The sequence below is a fragment of the Ciona intestinalis genome, chromosome 1 (assembly GCF_000224145.3).
Source record: "Ciona intestinalis chromosome 1, KH, whole genome shotgun sequence".
Classification (NCBI taxonomy): Eukaryota; Metazoa; Chordata; class Ascidiacea; order Phlebobranchia; family Cionidae; genus Ciona; species Ciona intestinalis.
The window spans coordinates 5049498-5062055 of record NC_020166.2 but is presented as its reverse complement, the minus strand read 5'-3'; the positions used below and the strand labels follow the sequence as shown (position 1 = coordinate 5062055).

At 32.6% G+C, this 12558-nt stretch overlaps 3 protein-coding genes across 4 annotated transcripts in view; 1 reads left to right on the top strand and 2 right to left on the bottom strand.

The window, feature by feature from the left end:
* The window catches only part of LOC104266845 (growth arrest-specific protein 2-like), a 4314-nt gene extending 4171 nt beyond the window's left edge, over nt 1-143 (bottom strand). The window contains exon 1 of the mRNA XM_026836518.1: nt 138-143. Within this exon, the coding sequence (XP_026692319.1) occupies nt 138-143 (6 nt within the window). The remainder of the gene's footprint in view (nt 1-137) is intronic.
* A 219-nt stretch (nt 144-362) lies between these two features.
* On the bottom strand, nt 363-1162 carry LOC113474482 (growth arrest-specific protein 2-like). Its single transcript, XM_026835737.1, has 2 exons — nt 909-1162; nt 363-619 (listed from the first exon to the last, which is right to left on the bottom strand). Exons 1-2 carry the CDS (start codon nt 1030-1032, stop codon nt 378-380), a joined length of 366 nt encoding a protein of 121 aa, XP_026691538.1. The 5' UTR covers nt 1033-1162; the 3' UTR covers nt 363-377.
* Nucleotides 1163-4672: 3510 nt separating this feature from the next.
* LOC100184733 (sodium/hydrogen exchanger 6) lies at nt 4673-12161 on the top strand. 2 transcript variants are annotated; one of them, XM_009864058.3, is made up of 14 exons: nt 4673-4970; nt 5212-5420; nt 5716-5793; nt 6110-6186; nt 6240-6461; nt 6734-7010; nt 7173-7340; nt 7659-7770; nt 7968-8121; nt 8535-8598; nt 9387-9428; nt 10370-10458; nt 10648-10753; nt 11082-12161. In XM_009864058.3, the coding sequence occupies exons 1-14, from the start codon at nt 4823-4825 to the stop codon at nt 11328-11330; spliced, it is 1995 nt and encodes a 664-aa protein (XP_009862360.1). In that variant the 5' UTR covers nt 4673-4822; the 3' UTR covers nt 11331-12161. The 2 variants fall into 2 exon arrangements, with proteins under 2 accessions (XP_009862360.1, XP_002125264.2); XM_002125228.4 differs by lacking the exon at nt 9387-9428.
* The last annotated feature ends 397 nt before the right edge of the window (nt 12162-12558 follow it).

Genomic DNA, 12558 nt, shown 5'->3' with positions numbered 1-12558 from the left:
CTAATACTTTTACAAACAATTATTGATGTAGGATTCAAATATTTTATGTAATATGGTATTGCGAAGTAGGCTATATTATAAATTTAATATACTTTATGTACCAAAGTCTAATATATTTCAAAACTAAACTATTTTACTTTCATATAAATAACCTGATAAAGATGACCAAAGTCAACAAAGTGAAAATGTTAGTTCAAAAAAATTACCAAAAATCTTTATTAGACTTTTATTCAGTATTCATGCACCAAAAGAACCAGTGATTAAATGTAACTTACTTTACTTCATCCTCGCGTGGCCGGAAAACGTCAGTCGTTATAACACGGGTTTGACACCTCGTGCCAGCTTACGAGTTACCATGTATGTTACTTTGTGGATGATTATTTTTGGGGGGATTTTTGCCGGACAGTGTGGGCGCTAAACATTAGACAAAAGCAGGCATGCATAGAGGTACCCCGTATTGCCAATTGGGCGGATATTGGGCCTTCTCCACTCCGATGTTTTGCAGATTTGGGGCGAACATTTCGCTCGGCAGCAAATTTATGAATAAAGGCAGCCAACTGACAAAGTAGAGACCCAGTTTGCAGAGTTTCGAACAAATTCTCAGCATTAAATTGTTTGTCTGAGAATATAGAATAATATATATATACATCTATGAGCAAGTACAATAGAATGTATTTCTACATCAATGCTCACTGTTAAGTTACCAAGCATGAATGAACAAACCAGCAAAAAATAAGGGACTAGGCAATGAGCAGTGTGTAAGAGGTTGGTGGTTAGGGGTTGATGGGTAGGGGTTAGTGAGTATAGGGGTTAGTGGTTAGCAAATAAGGTGGGGGGAAGACTCTTCACTAGCATCAAGATCAAGACAATACATTTACAAAACCGACTAAACAACAAAACAAACTCACCAAACAACTTGGACAACCAGTTGGCTAAATCATCTTTTAAAGGAACTAAACATTTTTCGTGTTCCTCCGCGATTTTCGCTGCTAATGGTGACGTATCACATGACGTCACAATATTTCCATTCATATTTTGAATATGCTATTGTTAGGTCAATATCTTAACTACGTACACACACACACTACGGGAAATCCCCATGTGTAGTGAGATCCCTGTTTCGTCGAAAGGTTGTTGAGCACGTAAGTGGTATATAAACCTAAAACTGATTTCATGAGACAAACTGTACGATATACTTCAGCTTATTTTATTAAACTACCATACTAGATTAATGATTCATACGTGCAAACTACAATCAATTTTATCATTCAAAAATCATTATCTACAGCTACCGATGTTTCAATCATGTTGTACAGTTTTCTTCCAAAATGTTTTCTTATTCATAGCCTGTTAATGATATCCATCACTATTTAAATTACCACATACATACAGGTGTTTTAATACTGGGCCCAATCCACTGTGACTTGGTATCGTTTGAAGTTGGCTTGTAGGTAAACATATTTTGGTGTTGCTAACTATTGTTATTTATGATTCTTTAGTGTAATTTTTATGTCAGAAATTTACAACTGCGTAACAAAAATGGTAGAGAAGGAATTGCTTCCATGCTTGCGACATTTCATTGGCTGGTGGAATACTAACGGGCAGAGACGAAAAACTAGAATTTGGGAGGGGGAGCAAACTAGATTTATTGTTATCGAATCCCAAGTGTAAAAATGAGAATAAAAGAAAATAAAACACACCCCATTTCACTTTAAACACGCCCCATTTACACCTTGATTAAAGAACCTTAGTATTGAGAAATGTAGTCGAAGGAATAAAAGTTATGTTACAAGATGTCTATGGTGGTAAAGTTGTAGCGGTTGAGAGTGTTCGAGCACAGATTTATAATGTATACAAGAGATCACAGATCTAATGAATGAGCACGTTATAAACTAATTAGCATAAAATAGTGGAGTCGGGGAAGATGGGACACCTTTAACACATAATATCCAAATAGCCTGATCATGTTTTAAACAATTAACAACGGTCTGTGAAAGTCGTGAAGATACGGTTTTATAATTCATTAAATGTTCTTTGTTTACTAACAAATGAAAAAAGAAAACAAAATAAAAAGGTGGCCCATCTACCCCCACCCTGCTATATTAATTAATACCTTTACTACAACGGACTAGGCTCGACCAAAAACAAATCTGAAGAAATCAACAAAACGGGTTCTAGTCGCCATTGGTGACTGTGGAGCAGTTGGCAGAATGTATTCATAAATGTATTATAACTAATGAAACTTATGACGTATGAGGATCGAGTGATTGGTGAAGAATATGTATAAAAACGCTTTGTACAACTTCTGTACCATGTGTTTATTGTAAACTTACACTAGTTAACATTGTCATCGCTTAAAAACGTGTTTTTCATGAACTTTGACAAACCGTAATCACGCAGTAATTAGGTAATGTTAAAAGTTAATATTAATTATATGATGTTGAATTAAAAAATAATGTTTCAATTACAATTATTGATAATACGGTATAAGAGTAGTGCATTTAATGCGTCCCCACTTAAATGCTAATAGTTTGATTCAGTCGTGAATCGTTGTGTGGATACAACACGTTCCGTCGTTTCCCGCCAAACTGCCAGACAGTGTTTCCGCTATGTAAAGTGCATGAGGAAAGTAATCGTTAATTAATCGCTCTTAGTGCGGTTTTAAATCTGAAAATTCAGTCTAAAAATTATAAATATATATTATGATTTGATTTCAATCAAGAGAATAAAGAATAAATGCTAGAATTGAAAATTGAGGTAAGTGCGGAAAATAGTCGTCCAAAAAACAATAACAAGAACAACTGTTCGACGAAAAAGGATCTATGTGACCACTAACGTGCTCAATAAATATCTAAATTTCACTATTAAAGATTGCGTGTCGTGTAAAGTTGGCGCAAAGCGGAGGAAAATTATTCGTTTCCTTGCCTACATATAGGCCTAACAATGACAATCGCACACAAACGTATTGATAGTAGGAAGCTGCATTGTTAGGACAATGCTGAGAGACTTTGTTCTGTGACAATACGGAGCCTTGCTGTATAATGTTGTAACTGACGAAACCAAGTTTAAACCTTCTTCTCGTGTTTAATGTTATTCTCGCGTGATGCTTTTTCTCGCATTTGGCATTCTCGCCAATATATAAGCTTGGTACTGTATTGCATAAGGAGGCAGTCGGACCCAGTGCAGGAGTCGTGTCCTGCACTGCTTGCTGTTTTCACTGTTATCTGTATCGTGACGTCAATGTTTTTTCGTCGAATAAACTGAGTTGCAAACCTGGACTATTATGGAGTCGCTGATAGAGTCAGATTTCTGTATTAGAAATATCTTTACAGACATTTTTTCAAATTACATCTTGTTTTTTCGATTACAAAAGATTCAAACAAAAGATTTATTTAACGCCTTTAATATTGTTAGATTTATTTTTGGTTTTATTAGATGATTGTACCACCACCCATCACTCGATGGCAGCAAAGGTGACGGTATTATCGATGGTTGTTCGACGATTGAGCAATATCACGCCAATATCGCAAACACTAGAGGGCCATCAGGGTTGGATGAGCGCATCAATAAAGTTATGCATCAATATTAGAAACAAATGGCAGTAGAATGCCCGGACTATAGGCAATAAAAAATAAAAGTTCTGTATTTGGAACAATAAAAAGTTCACGACCAACAATAAAATCAGCCCAGTATTAATAATCGGAATTTTGCTAATTAAACCTGTGCAAAAGAGTTGTGTAAAACATATCTTTGGGGCTTGGGCTAAAAACAAACTTTCTATCTAGTAGTAGCCTAATATTGCCCTGCGTTCTCATTTATTCGATATCATAATAACATAATTAGTAATTTTGTGGAATAGAATCGTTTGGTTTATCAATTATAACATAATATTCATTGTTTGTTTCATGAAATCGTCGTTTTTATGCTAAACCATTTCAGTCGTTGGTTTCCTACTGGTATTCTTGGACGCAGTTGTGAGGTAACGACAGTCGTAAAAAAACAAAAAAACAAATTGATTGAACCGTTGACGAGGTTGACCAGGTTTGAAGTTGCGCGTATTTAGTATTTACCAGAGCCATAGAAATACCGAGTAGAGACAAATTGAACGGCAATTTGGGTCCAAAATGACACAGTGGGTATAGGGAAAATGTATGTTTTTCGGTAAATTATAGAAAAAACTTGGGCCCAAAAACAAATTTAAAGGTTGAAAAAAGTTCAAATCATGTGTTATTTGTATTCTGTATCAAACAAGTCAAAAAATAGAATTAGAAGCGGTTGATTTGTGACATTTTAGTCCTTTAATACGGCTAAATTCATATATTTTTCCAAAAAATGTTTGGTAAGGTAAATAAAAGCTGTTTTACACTTTCCACAAAAGGAAAACACAAAGAAAACCTAACAAGTTCGTTTAAATCCATTGCCAAAATCACCGCTTTTGCTCTATTTTGAACACACACGGACGGCAGTTGGACTACTCGGTGTTTATACGACTCTGGTATTTACAAATTTTGTGTCAATTAAATAAAAATTGAGCGTGCCCCTTCATTAGAACTAAACTCTCTTGTTGCTAAAAACTTTTTACTTTTCGGCAGCACTACTCATAAGACAGCTTTCAGCTTCAGCTTTCAATAACAATCGCAGTTGTTAAGTTAACGTTTGCGTTATTGTATGTTGGTTGTGAGTAACGTTACGACGATTCTTTACTGTTTACAGAGCAATTCCAATTATGGAAAGTTAGTTGTAAACTATAAGTTGAACTGAATCAGAATTTTTAACTTGGTTCTTCTCCCTGCTCCAAAAAGATTATTTGTAAATATCAGCCATGACTTCGGCGGAGGAAAAACACAAAACGGACAGCGCAAATCTTCTTTTATTTATTGCTTTGCTAATGCTTACCATTTTCACCATATGGATTTTTAAACATAAAAGAATTCGTTTTCTGCACGAGACTGGATTAGCCATAGTATATGGTAGGTTATTTTTGCTTGATTCTATCACTTCGTTCATTTGTATAACTGTTTTATAACACACATACACATATATACAATATATATTACAAGTAGTTTCTTATTTTCCAACAAAATCTGTATATGTGGTAAATATGTGCTGTGCTATATATATATGTTTATTGTATATGTATGTTTTAAAAATGCCATGGTTGTATAGACTTTCTGTTCATAATTTTGAAAGTTGTATATTATGTTTTTACAGGTTTAATCATTGGAGCAATAATTAAATACACAAGTGTGGGTGGGGTTGTTCCACATCGTGGCAATGTGACATGTTCAACATCTGGTGGTGATCCTCAAAGTGCAGTGCCATCTTTTGTTAATATACCGTTTAATCACTCAAGTTATGTTTACACGCTACAAATATCAGATTGCCCAAGGAGTGAATTTACTGACCGGGAATTGCAGAAGGCATGATACTAACTTATACATAAAATATTGATTATCATATTACTGACCAAAAGGTTTTTAATTTGATTTTTTTGTTTTATCGAAGAAATGGACACCAGAATACGAGTTAGAATGAAAATCAAGCCAAATAAATATGTTTTTTTTTTTACAAAGGCTGTTTGTAATAAAATCATTTTTTTGCGGGCTAGGGTGTTGTCTTTTCCTACCCAAAATAACACATTGTTTTTTATTACCCCACCTGAGAGGATATATTTAAACATTGAAAAATCGTTAAAGAGTTCTTCTGTTGATACAGATGACATTTGATCCAGAACTTTTCTTCAATATTCTTTTGCCTCCAATTATTTTTCATGCCGGCTACAGTTTAAAAAAGGTAAATATTCAAAAATAGAATTCTTACTGTAATAGATTATGTTTAATTTTACCTTTACTATCCTTGTATGATTTATGTATTAAAATGAGCTTTTTTATGGCAATAGTAAATACTACTATCATGTTATGTGTATTAGTATGTTCATGTTAAGTTTCATTATATAGATATATATAGTATATACGCAAAAAAACTTGTTTATATACCATGGTAGTCACAAGTTATTATATACCCTAGTCTCTATAATCTTGTGTTGTATGTTGTACAATAATTTAAAGGTCATGTCTCCAAGTTACTGTAAAGTTATGTTCATATGCAGAGACACTTTTTTAGAAACATTGGTTCTATTCTGACATTTGCCTTCATTGGAACTGTGCTATCTGCATTGGTTATCGGGTAAGTGTCTGATGTGGATGAATGGAAATCAATGCTGATTAATTTATTTCCAGATCCATTATGTTTGGCTTTGTGTCATGGATGATGGTATACAACACAGACCCAAGCTTTAGCTTTGGATACGTAGATTGTTTGTTATTTGGTGCAATCGTATCTGCTACTGACCCAGTTACTATGCTTGCTGTATTTAAAGAACTGAAGGTTGATGTAAATCTTGATGCTTTGCTCTTTGGTGAAAGTGTTCTCAATGATGCCGTGGCTATCGTACTTGTATCGTAAGTTTATCACATAAATATAACTGCATGCCGGCACAGCATTGTGCTTTTCTATTTGTTTAAATATCTGTTCTATACACCATTATTTGCTTAAACAATAAGTTGTTATGTAGCACTGTTCAAAGTACCATACTGCCAATTATGGCAACAACCTTATTTTTTGAAATGACAAAAACTACTTTTTATCGTATTTTAGACATCAGAACTATATACATTTAACCATATTTTTAGGTGGATTTAAGTGTTCTGTTAAATTCCCTACACATTTTTAGATCCATTCAAAAGTACCAAACAGCAACAAGTTCAAGCTTCAGCTCTGGGGCATTTTTCAGCGCATTAGGATCATTTATTGGAGTTTTTCTCGGCTCTTTTGCGATTGGAGCCTTATCTGCTGTTATCACAGCATGCATGTTTAAGTTCACGAAAATCTGTCACTTTCCAGTTTTGGAGACTTCCATATTTTTCCTTATGTCATGGGCATCATTCTTACTAGCAGAGGCTGTTGGTTTTACAGGAATCGTGTCAGTTCTCTTTTGTGGTGTTTTGCAAGTAAGCTATTTAACAATTTGTTTATTATGTTAAACTTACAAACAAAAACATTAAAACAAATTTTGTTGTTTCTTGTGTTGTTTGTAAAATAGTTTATGTTTGTAAAATACATTATACTTTGTAGCAATAGTTTCAAACAAGTGTTTTTATTTTTCCTTTCAGGCTCATTATACTTACAACAATCTTTCAACTGAATCTAAAGCACGTACAAAAGAGTTGTTCGAACTGCTCAATTTTCTTGCGGAAAATTTTATCTTCGGTTACATGGGTGTGGCCATGTTTACTTTTAGTCATCACCAATTTAATGCCATATTTATATTTGGTGCATTCGTATCCTTTATGCATTATCAATTAAAATTGTTAGTTAGGAATGAACAGATTATGTTTGTTTATGTAGGTATACCCAGCGTGCTGTTTATAAGTGTTTGATTACTTTAGTTTATTTTGAATAGCTAACCAAGCAGCTACCGGAAATTGAACGATCAAACAACATTCTCTATTGAATCAGGCTTTCCTGTGTTGGTACCAACTGCAGCATGCACATCTGTAATAAATCCTTGGCTGTTTTTCAATTCCCTGCTAACATATTATATAACCACTTTGACAAATTTTTATTGTGGTTTGTTATTCCTTACAAGCAAATATTAGGTAGCAGTGATGATATCACGTGCGTGCAATGTTTATCCACTTTCTTTCCTATTAAATCTTGGTAGAAGAAGAAAGATTCCATTTAACATACAGCACATGATGATGTTTGCAGGTGTGTAAGCCACTATGTTATCTACAGTCTTCTATGTTATACTAAATTATATTAAATTGCATCAGTAAATTTGTTTTACAAAAATGCTTAGTATATATAGATTATTTACTACATTACATTGTTGTTAAATATGGTAGGTTTAGATAATGATAACAAATTAACAAGTTTATTTAAAATTTATGAATTCAACTATTTAGGATTGCGTGGAGCAATTGCGTTTACACTTGCAATACGAAACACCTGCACGAAGGGAAAACAGATGATATTTTCGACCACACTTCTTATTGTGTTTTTCACTGTTTGGATTCTTGGAGGTGGAACCACACAGATGCTTACTTGGCTTAAGATCAAGTGAGAAACTTACTGTTTATTTTTTTACAATTTAGATTTCATCATGATATAGACATGGGTTTCTAAATGTAACAAACTTTAGGGGTCGCTGAGGCATGAGAGTATACTGATTTTACACAAAGTACTGCATATATTATATTATAAACCGTGCATGTTGATGAAAAATTCAGGGACAACTTTCGTCCCATATTTGTGTGTGGTCTACTTTTTGCTTACAAAACAAATGTGTCAGATTATTTGATTTCTTTGGTAATTGGGTTGCCAAAGCTTTTCTGTTAATCTATTCTTAGTACTTAGGTCACTGCTAAGAAATGGTTGAAAAACACTGGTCTAATATGACTGATTCAACCATTATCATATACCACCATATATGTTATGAAAATTACATTTTAATATCCTTTGTATTCGACCAGGGTTGGAGTAGATCCCGATGCACCAACTCAAACTGAACAAACAAATATAGACAACCAAAATAATGTGAGTATATACTGTTATGTTTTATTGTTGTTAACAGTTTTGATAACCTAAATTATACTAAGATTGTAGATGACTATGCAGTTAGGATGTAAATTATAGTTTTATTACATTAGTTTTGCTTTTTGTAGGCATTATCTATTATAATGTTTGTCATAATTAGTTTAATGTTCTATTATTTCGTTGGAAATTTCCTTGTGTGGAAGTTTGAAATTGTTAAAGATTCTGACAAACATTAGTGTGCTTGTTACCAATTTGTCCAATTTATGTTGCAAAGCTTAATAAATGTTGAGTGAGCTACTTTTGTATACTCAATACAATACTAAATATATATACGGGTACCAAAATGACAAATAACATTGATTAGAATTTGTAGCTTATCTGCTAAATCTGAAAGTTGCTTGCAAAATTTTGAAAAAAATGTTGTTTAATACTAAAGAAACTAAGCGTGAACAAAGCGGCGAAGTTTAAATTTTTTAGGTACCACATAAAGGTCAAAATAAGTTTTTTATATATGTTTAGAAAGTTTTGCTAACATTGTAGAATACACTTTGTTGAACAGGTTTTCTTATTTTGTCTTTGTTTGTTTTTTTCCATTTGTCATAAAATTAGAAACTTTTTATAAAATTTGTAAAAATTAAAACCTAAATATTAAAATTCAGAAAAATTGTGTTGTGACCTTATATTGGCAAAAGGGAATTTTAATTTATCTGCAGTTATACTAAGGATTAAAAACTACTTTGTGTGTGAAACTAGTGACTTGATTATCATTAATTTATTTTAATTAAAAGGGGAATGGTAATTATGAGAGATGTCGTAGTAACTCAACAGATGTAAGTAATGTTTGTAATGAAGTTGTTAGCAGCATCAACAAAACACTGCATGGAAATGTTGTGCTTTAATTTAAACTGTATTATTGTTTAAAGTAAATGTAATGTAGTGTGTGAAAATAGGTTTTGTTTACACTTCGCAGTAATTGTTAAAATAAAGTGACAGTGCAGTAGTTATCAGTCTATACCAATAACATTATGGTGTACAGCCATATAACTTTACAGTATAGTTTTACATTGTGTACATGAAATTTATTGTCAATTTGGCATGTTATTCAACCTACTGCTTGATAATTCAGTTTAAAAGTAGTCTAAGAAATAATTGTCATATATTCTGTAGTCAGCACATACAGTAGCGTATCCTACTTTATGTATAGGTTGCTTTGTGTATGCTACTCTAAATTTAAATCAGCGTTTCTCAATTTCCTCCTCACACTTTACTAAAACAACTGGCTAGTTGGAAAATTTTTGCCAATAATGCCAAGTTATTATACTAACTTGTTCCGTGTTCTATAAAAAAAAATTTCATTACATTTTGAACTCTTTTCTAAATCATTTTACATTTCAAATCTAATAATATTTTTTGCATGGTATATTTAATAATAAAAAGTTGTAGGAATAGCATTAACTGATTTTGAATACTTACTACTGTAGTTGTTCTTTTCATTATGCCAGCGATGTTGTTTACTGTAATTGTTTTTGTAATTTCATTAATTTGAAATTAAATAGTGTTCCACTGGTTTGTGACTGCATAATAAACATTATACATTAAAAAACTTAAATTGATATTAACAACATTTTCATTATTAGTTCCAGTAATTTACAATTCAAAACAATACTATTTGTGGCTGTAAAGCTTTTGTGCTAGCTTTATATCATGATTTATGATTATTATTATGCACCCAAGTTATACATCTGAATAATTTTCTTTGTTTTACATACAGACTGTATCAGATGGTCAAGTATCTGTTGCACAACCTAAATATGCTGATAGTGCTTGGATGTTTAAGAATTGGTATAAATTCGATCAATTGTATCCTTTTTACTTCATTATAGATGTTATGAATAAGAATAAGTATTTTTTCTGGTAGTGTGGTGACATAGGAAATGCTTAAAGTTTAAATAAAACATAATTATATAGTGAATACAAAACGTAAATAAAATTGTATTCTTACTAATGTAAACATATCTGTTTTATTAATCTTAACTGCATTCCCTAAAGTTATTTAAAGCCAATATTAACTCATGCTGGCCCACCACTTTCCACATCCCTGCCGTCATGTTGCACTCCTCTTGCCAACTGTTTAACAAGCCCACATGCATATGCTGTAAGTACATCGAACCTAGGATATTTAAAAGCATAAACCAAATATTTCTTAGTTAACAAACTTTAAACAAAAAAATGTTAACATTTATTGAAACTCGGTAATTTTCTTTACAACTCAGCCCATAACTGGTCATTGTAAAGCAGAATATTCTTTTTTAGATTTTGTAAAAACAATTTTTGGTGAAAGGTTTCTAATATATATCTTGCTGGTAATATAGCTAATTAATTTAGTTTAATCAATGATAAAACTAATATTTAAAAACTTGTCTTTATTGCAGTCTATCTTACATAACCAAGATCATGTTTATTCTTAAAAAATGTTTCTTCAGGAAAACATAGATAATGACAGTGATGCTGACTTTATTCTTAACGATGACAATTTTGGTTCGTCTGCATCGAACAATCAACAACAGAACAACCAAGGAATTACACAGGAAAGTCCAATGACTGCTGTAGATTTGGAAGGGGTTCATCGTGTCACTGGTGCTGGTCCTGCTGTTATTTCTACAGAGGTTAAAGAACACAAAGCATTGCATGTTGTATCTACTAAAAATGACAATTCCACTGCATCAGCATAAACTTATTACATTCAACATTTATTTATTGTATGTTACATGTATTAACAATATATCAATGTTTTCTCAAAGCTGTCATTTTCGTGTAAGTTGTCACTGCTATTGTTGGTATTCTGGTAATGAATAGCACAGCAGTATTGACATAAACCTAAATTTCGTTTTATATTTGTTAGTCCAACATTTACTGCCTGGATTATTGTCGATTCCAAGAATGTACATATTTTATTCATATATTTTATTTATTCATTGCATTTTTGCTCTTGATTAGGAGTTTCTAAATATTGACCAAAGTCTGAATATACACTCCATCCGCACAACTAGTTATTTAAAGTTTTAGCCATATTATGCATGAGTGTTTTTGCGATCACTGTTAAACGCATCTCGGCTTTTCATGTTTCCTTGGGCTATGTATTGCTAGTATTAGTGTAAATTGTATTTTTTTTAATCTTAGCGAAATTATGTGAATTTCCCCATAATTTTGATTTGGCGTGTGGTGTTACCCGAATTACCAAGTGTAAACATGTATTTAGCAGTACTACTTTATTCGCCTTTATTATTAACTATGTAAAGCTTTACAAATATTGTGTTTCCAACTACCATATACACATAAGATTAAACCATCACAATTGTTTGTGTGTCGTTAACTATGAAGCTCTCACTGGTTTCCCAATTAACCCACTGGACATTTATCACAAAAATGAATCTCGTTTAACATACCAGAGGGTTTGTTACTTTGTCTGGTCCACATTACCCTTCATTAAATTTAGCAAATTTGGCGTGTTGAATGTGCGCACAGTGATAAAACAAACGAATAAACGTTTTGCATTGTTGTGCGCAAGCTTTAGTTTGTTCCTTAAGTTGAGCACAGTTCGAAAGCCCGTGTTATTTTTTAATAAATCGATGCTGCAAGTCAATATTGAATACAGTTTACAACAGATTGAAAAGAATCGAAACGGTACCATGCGAGTCACGATCGTCAAAGTGACCGTTTCTGTAAATATCAGACCTTTTTGATCGTGGGTTCGTGATGTAACCGGTGGGCCTTGAAACCAAAAAAAACACGGTTTTAATATTAGATGGAAAACCATGTAATATTTATGTGAAAATTTATGCTCGCATTCGATTTCTTTATTTCTTTACGATCTCTATGGCATCAAGGGCGGATCAATTCTCGCTTTTGCGCCGTCTAGTGGTCAAGTGACCGACCAAACATCAAAACGAGTTCGTAGCA

Excerpts from the sequence above, each read along its gene's own strand:
- LOC113474482 (XM_026835737.1), bottom strand. The coding sequence starts at position 1,032 with ATGAATGGAAATATTGTGACGTCATGTGATACGTCACCATTAGCAGCG. Across the intron at positions 620-908 it reads CTGGTTGTCCAAGTTGTTTG|ACAAACAATTTAATGCTGAG; the intron begins GTGAGTTTGTTT and ends CTATATTCTCAG.
- LOC100184733 (XM_009864058.3), top strand. The coding sequence starts at position 4,823 with ATGACTTCGGCGGAGGAAAAACACAAAACGGACAGCGCAAATCTTCTT. Across the intron at positions 6,187-6,239 it reads CTATCTGCATTGGTTATCGG|ATCCATTATGTTTGGCTTTG; the intron begins GTAAGTGTCTGA and ends ATTTATTTCCAG. Across the intron at positions 10,459-10,647 it reads TGGTATAAATTCGATCAATT|TTATTTAAAGCCAATATTAA; the intron begins GTATCCTTTTTA and ends CATTCCCTAAAG.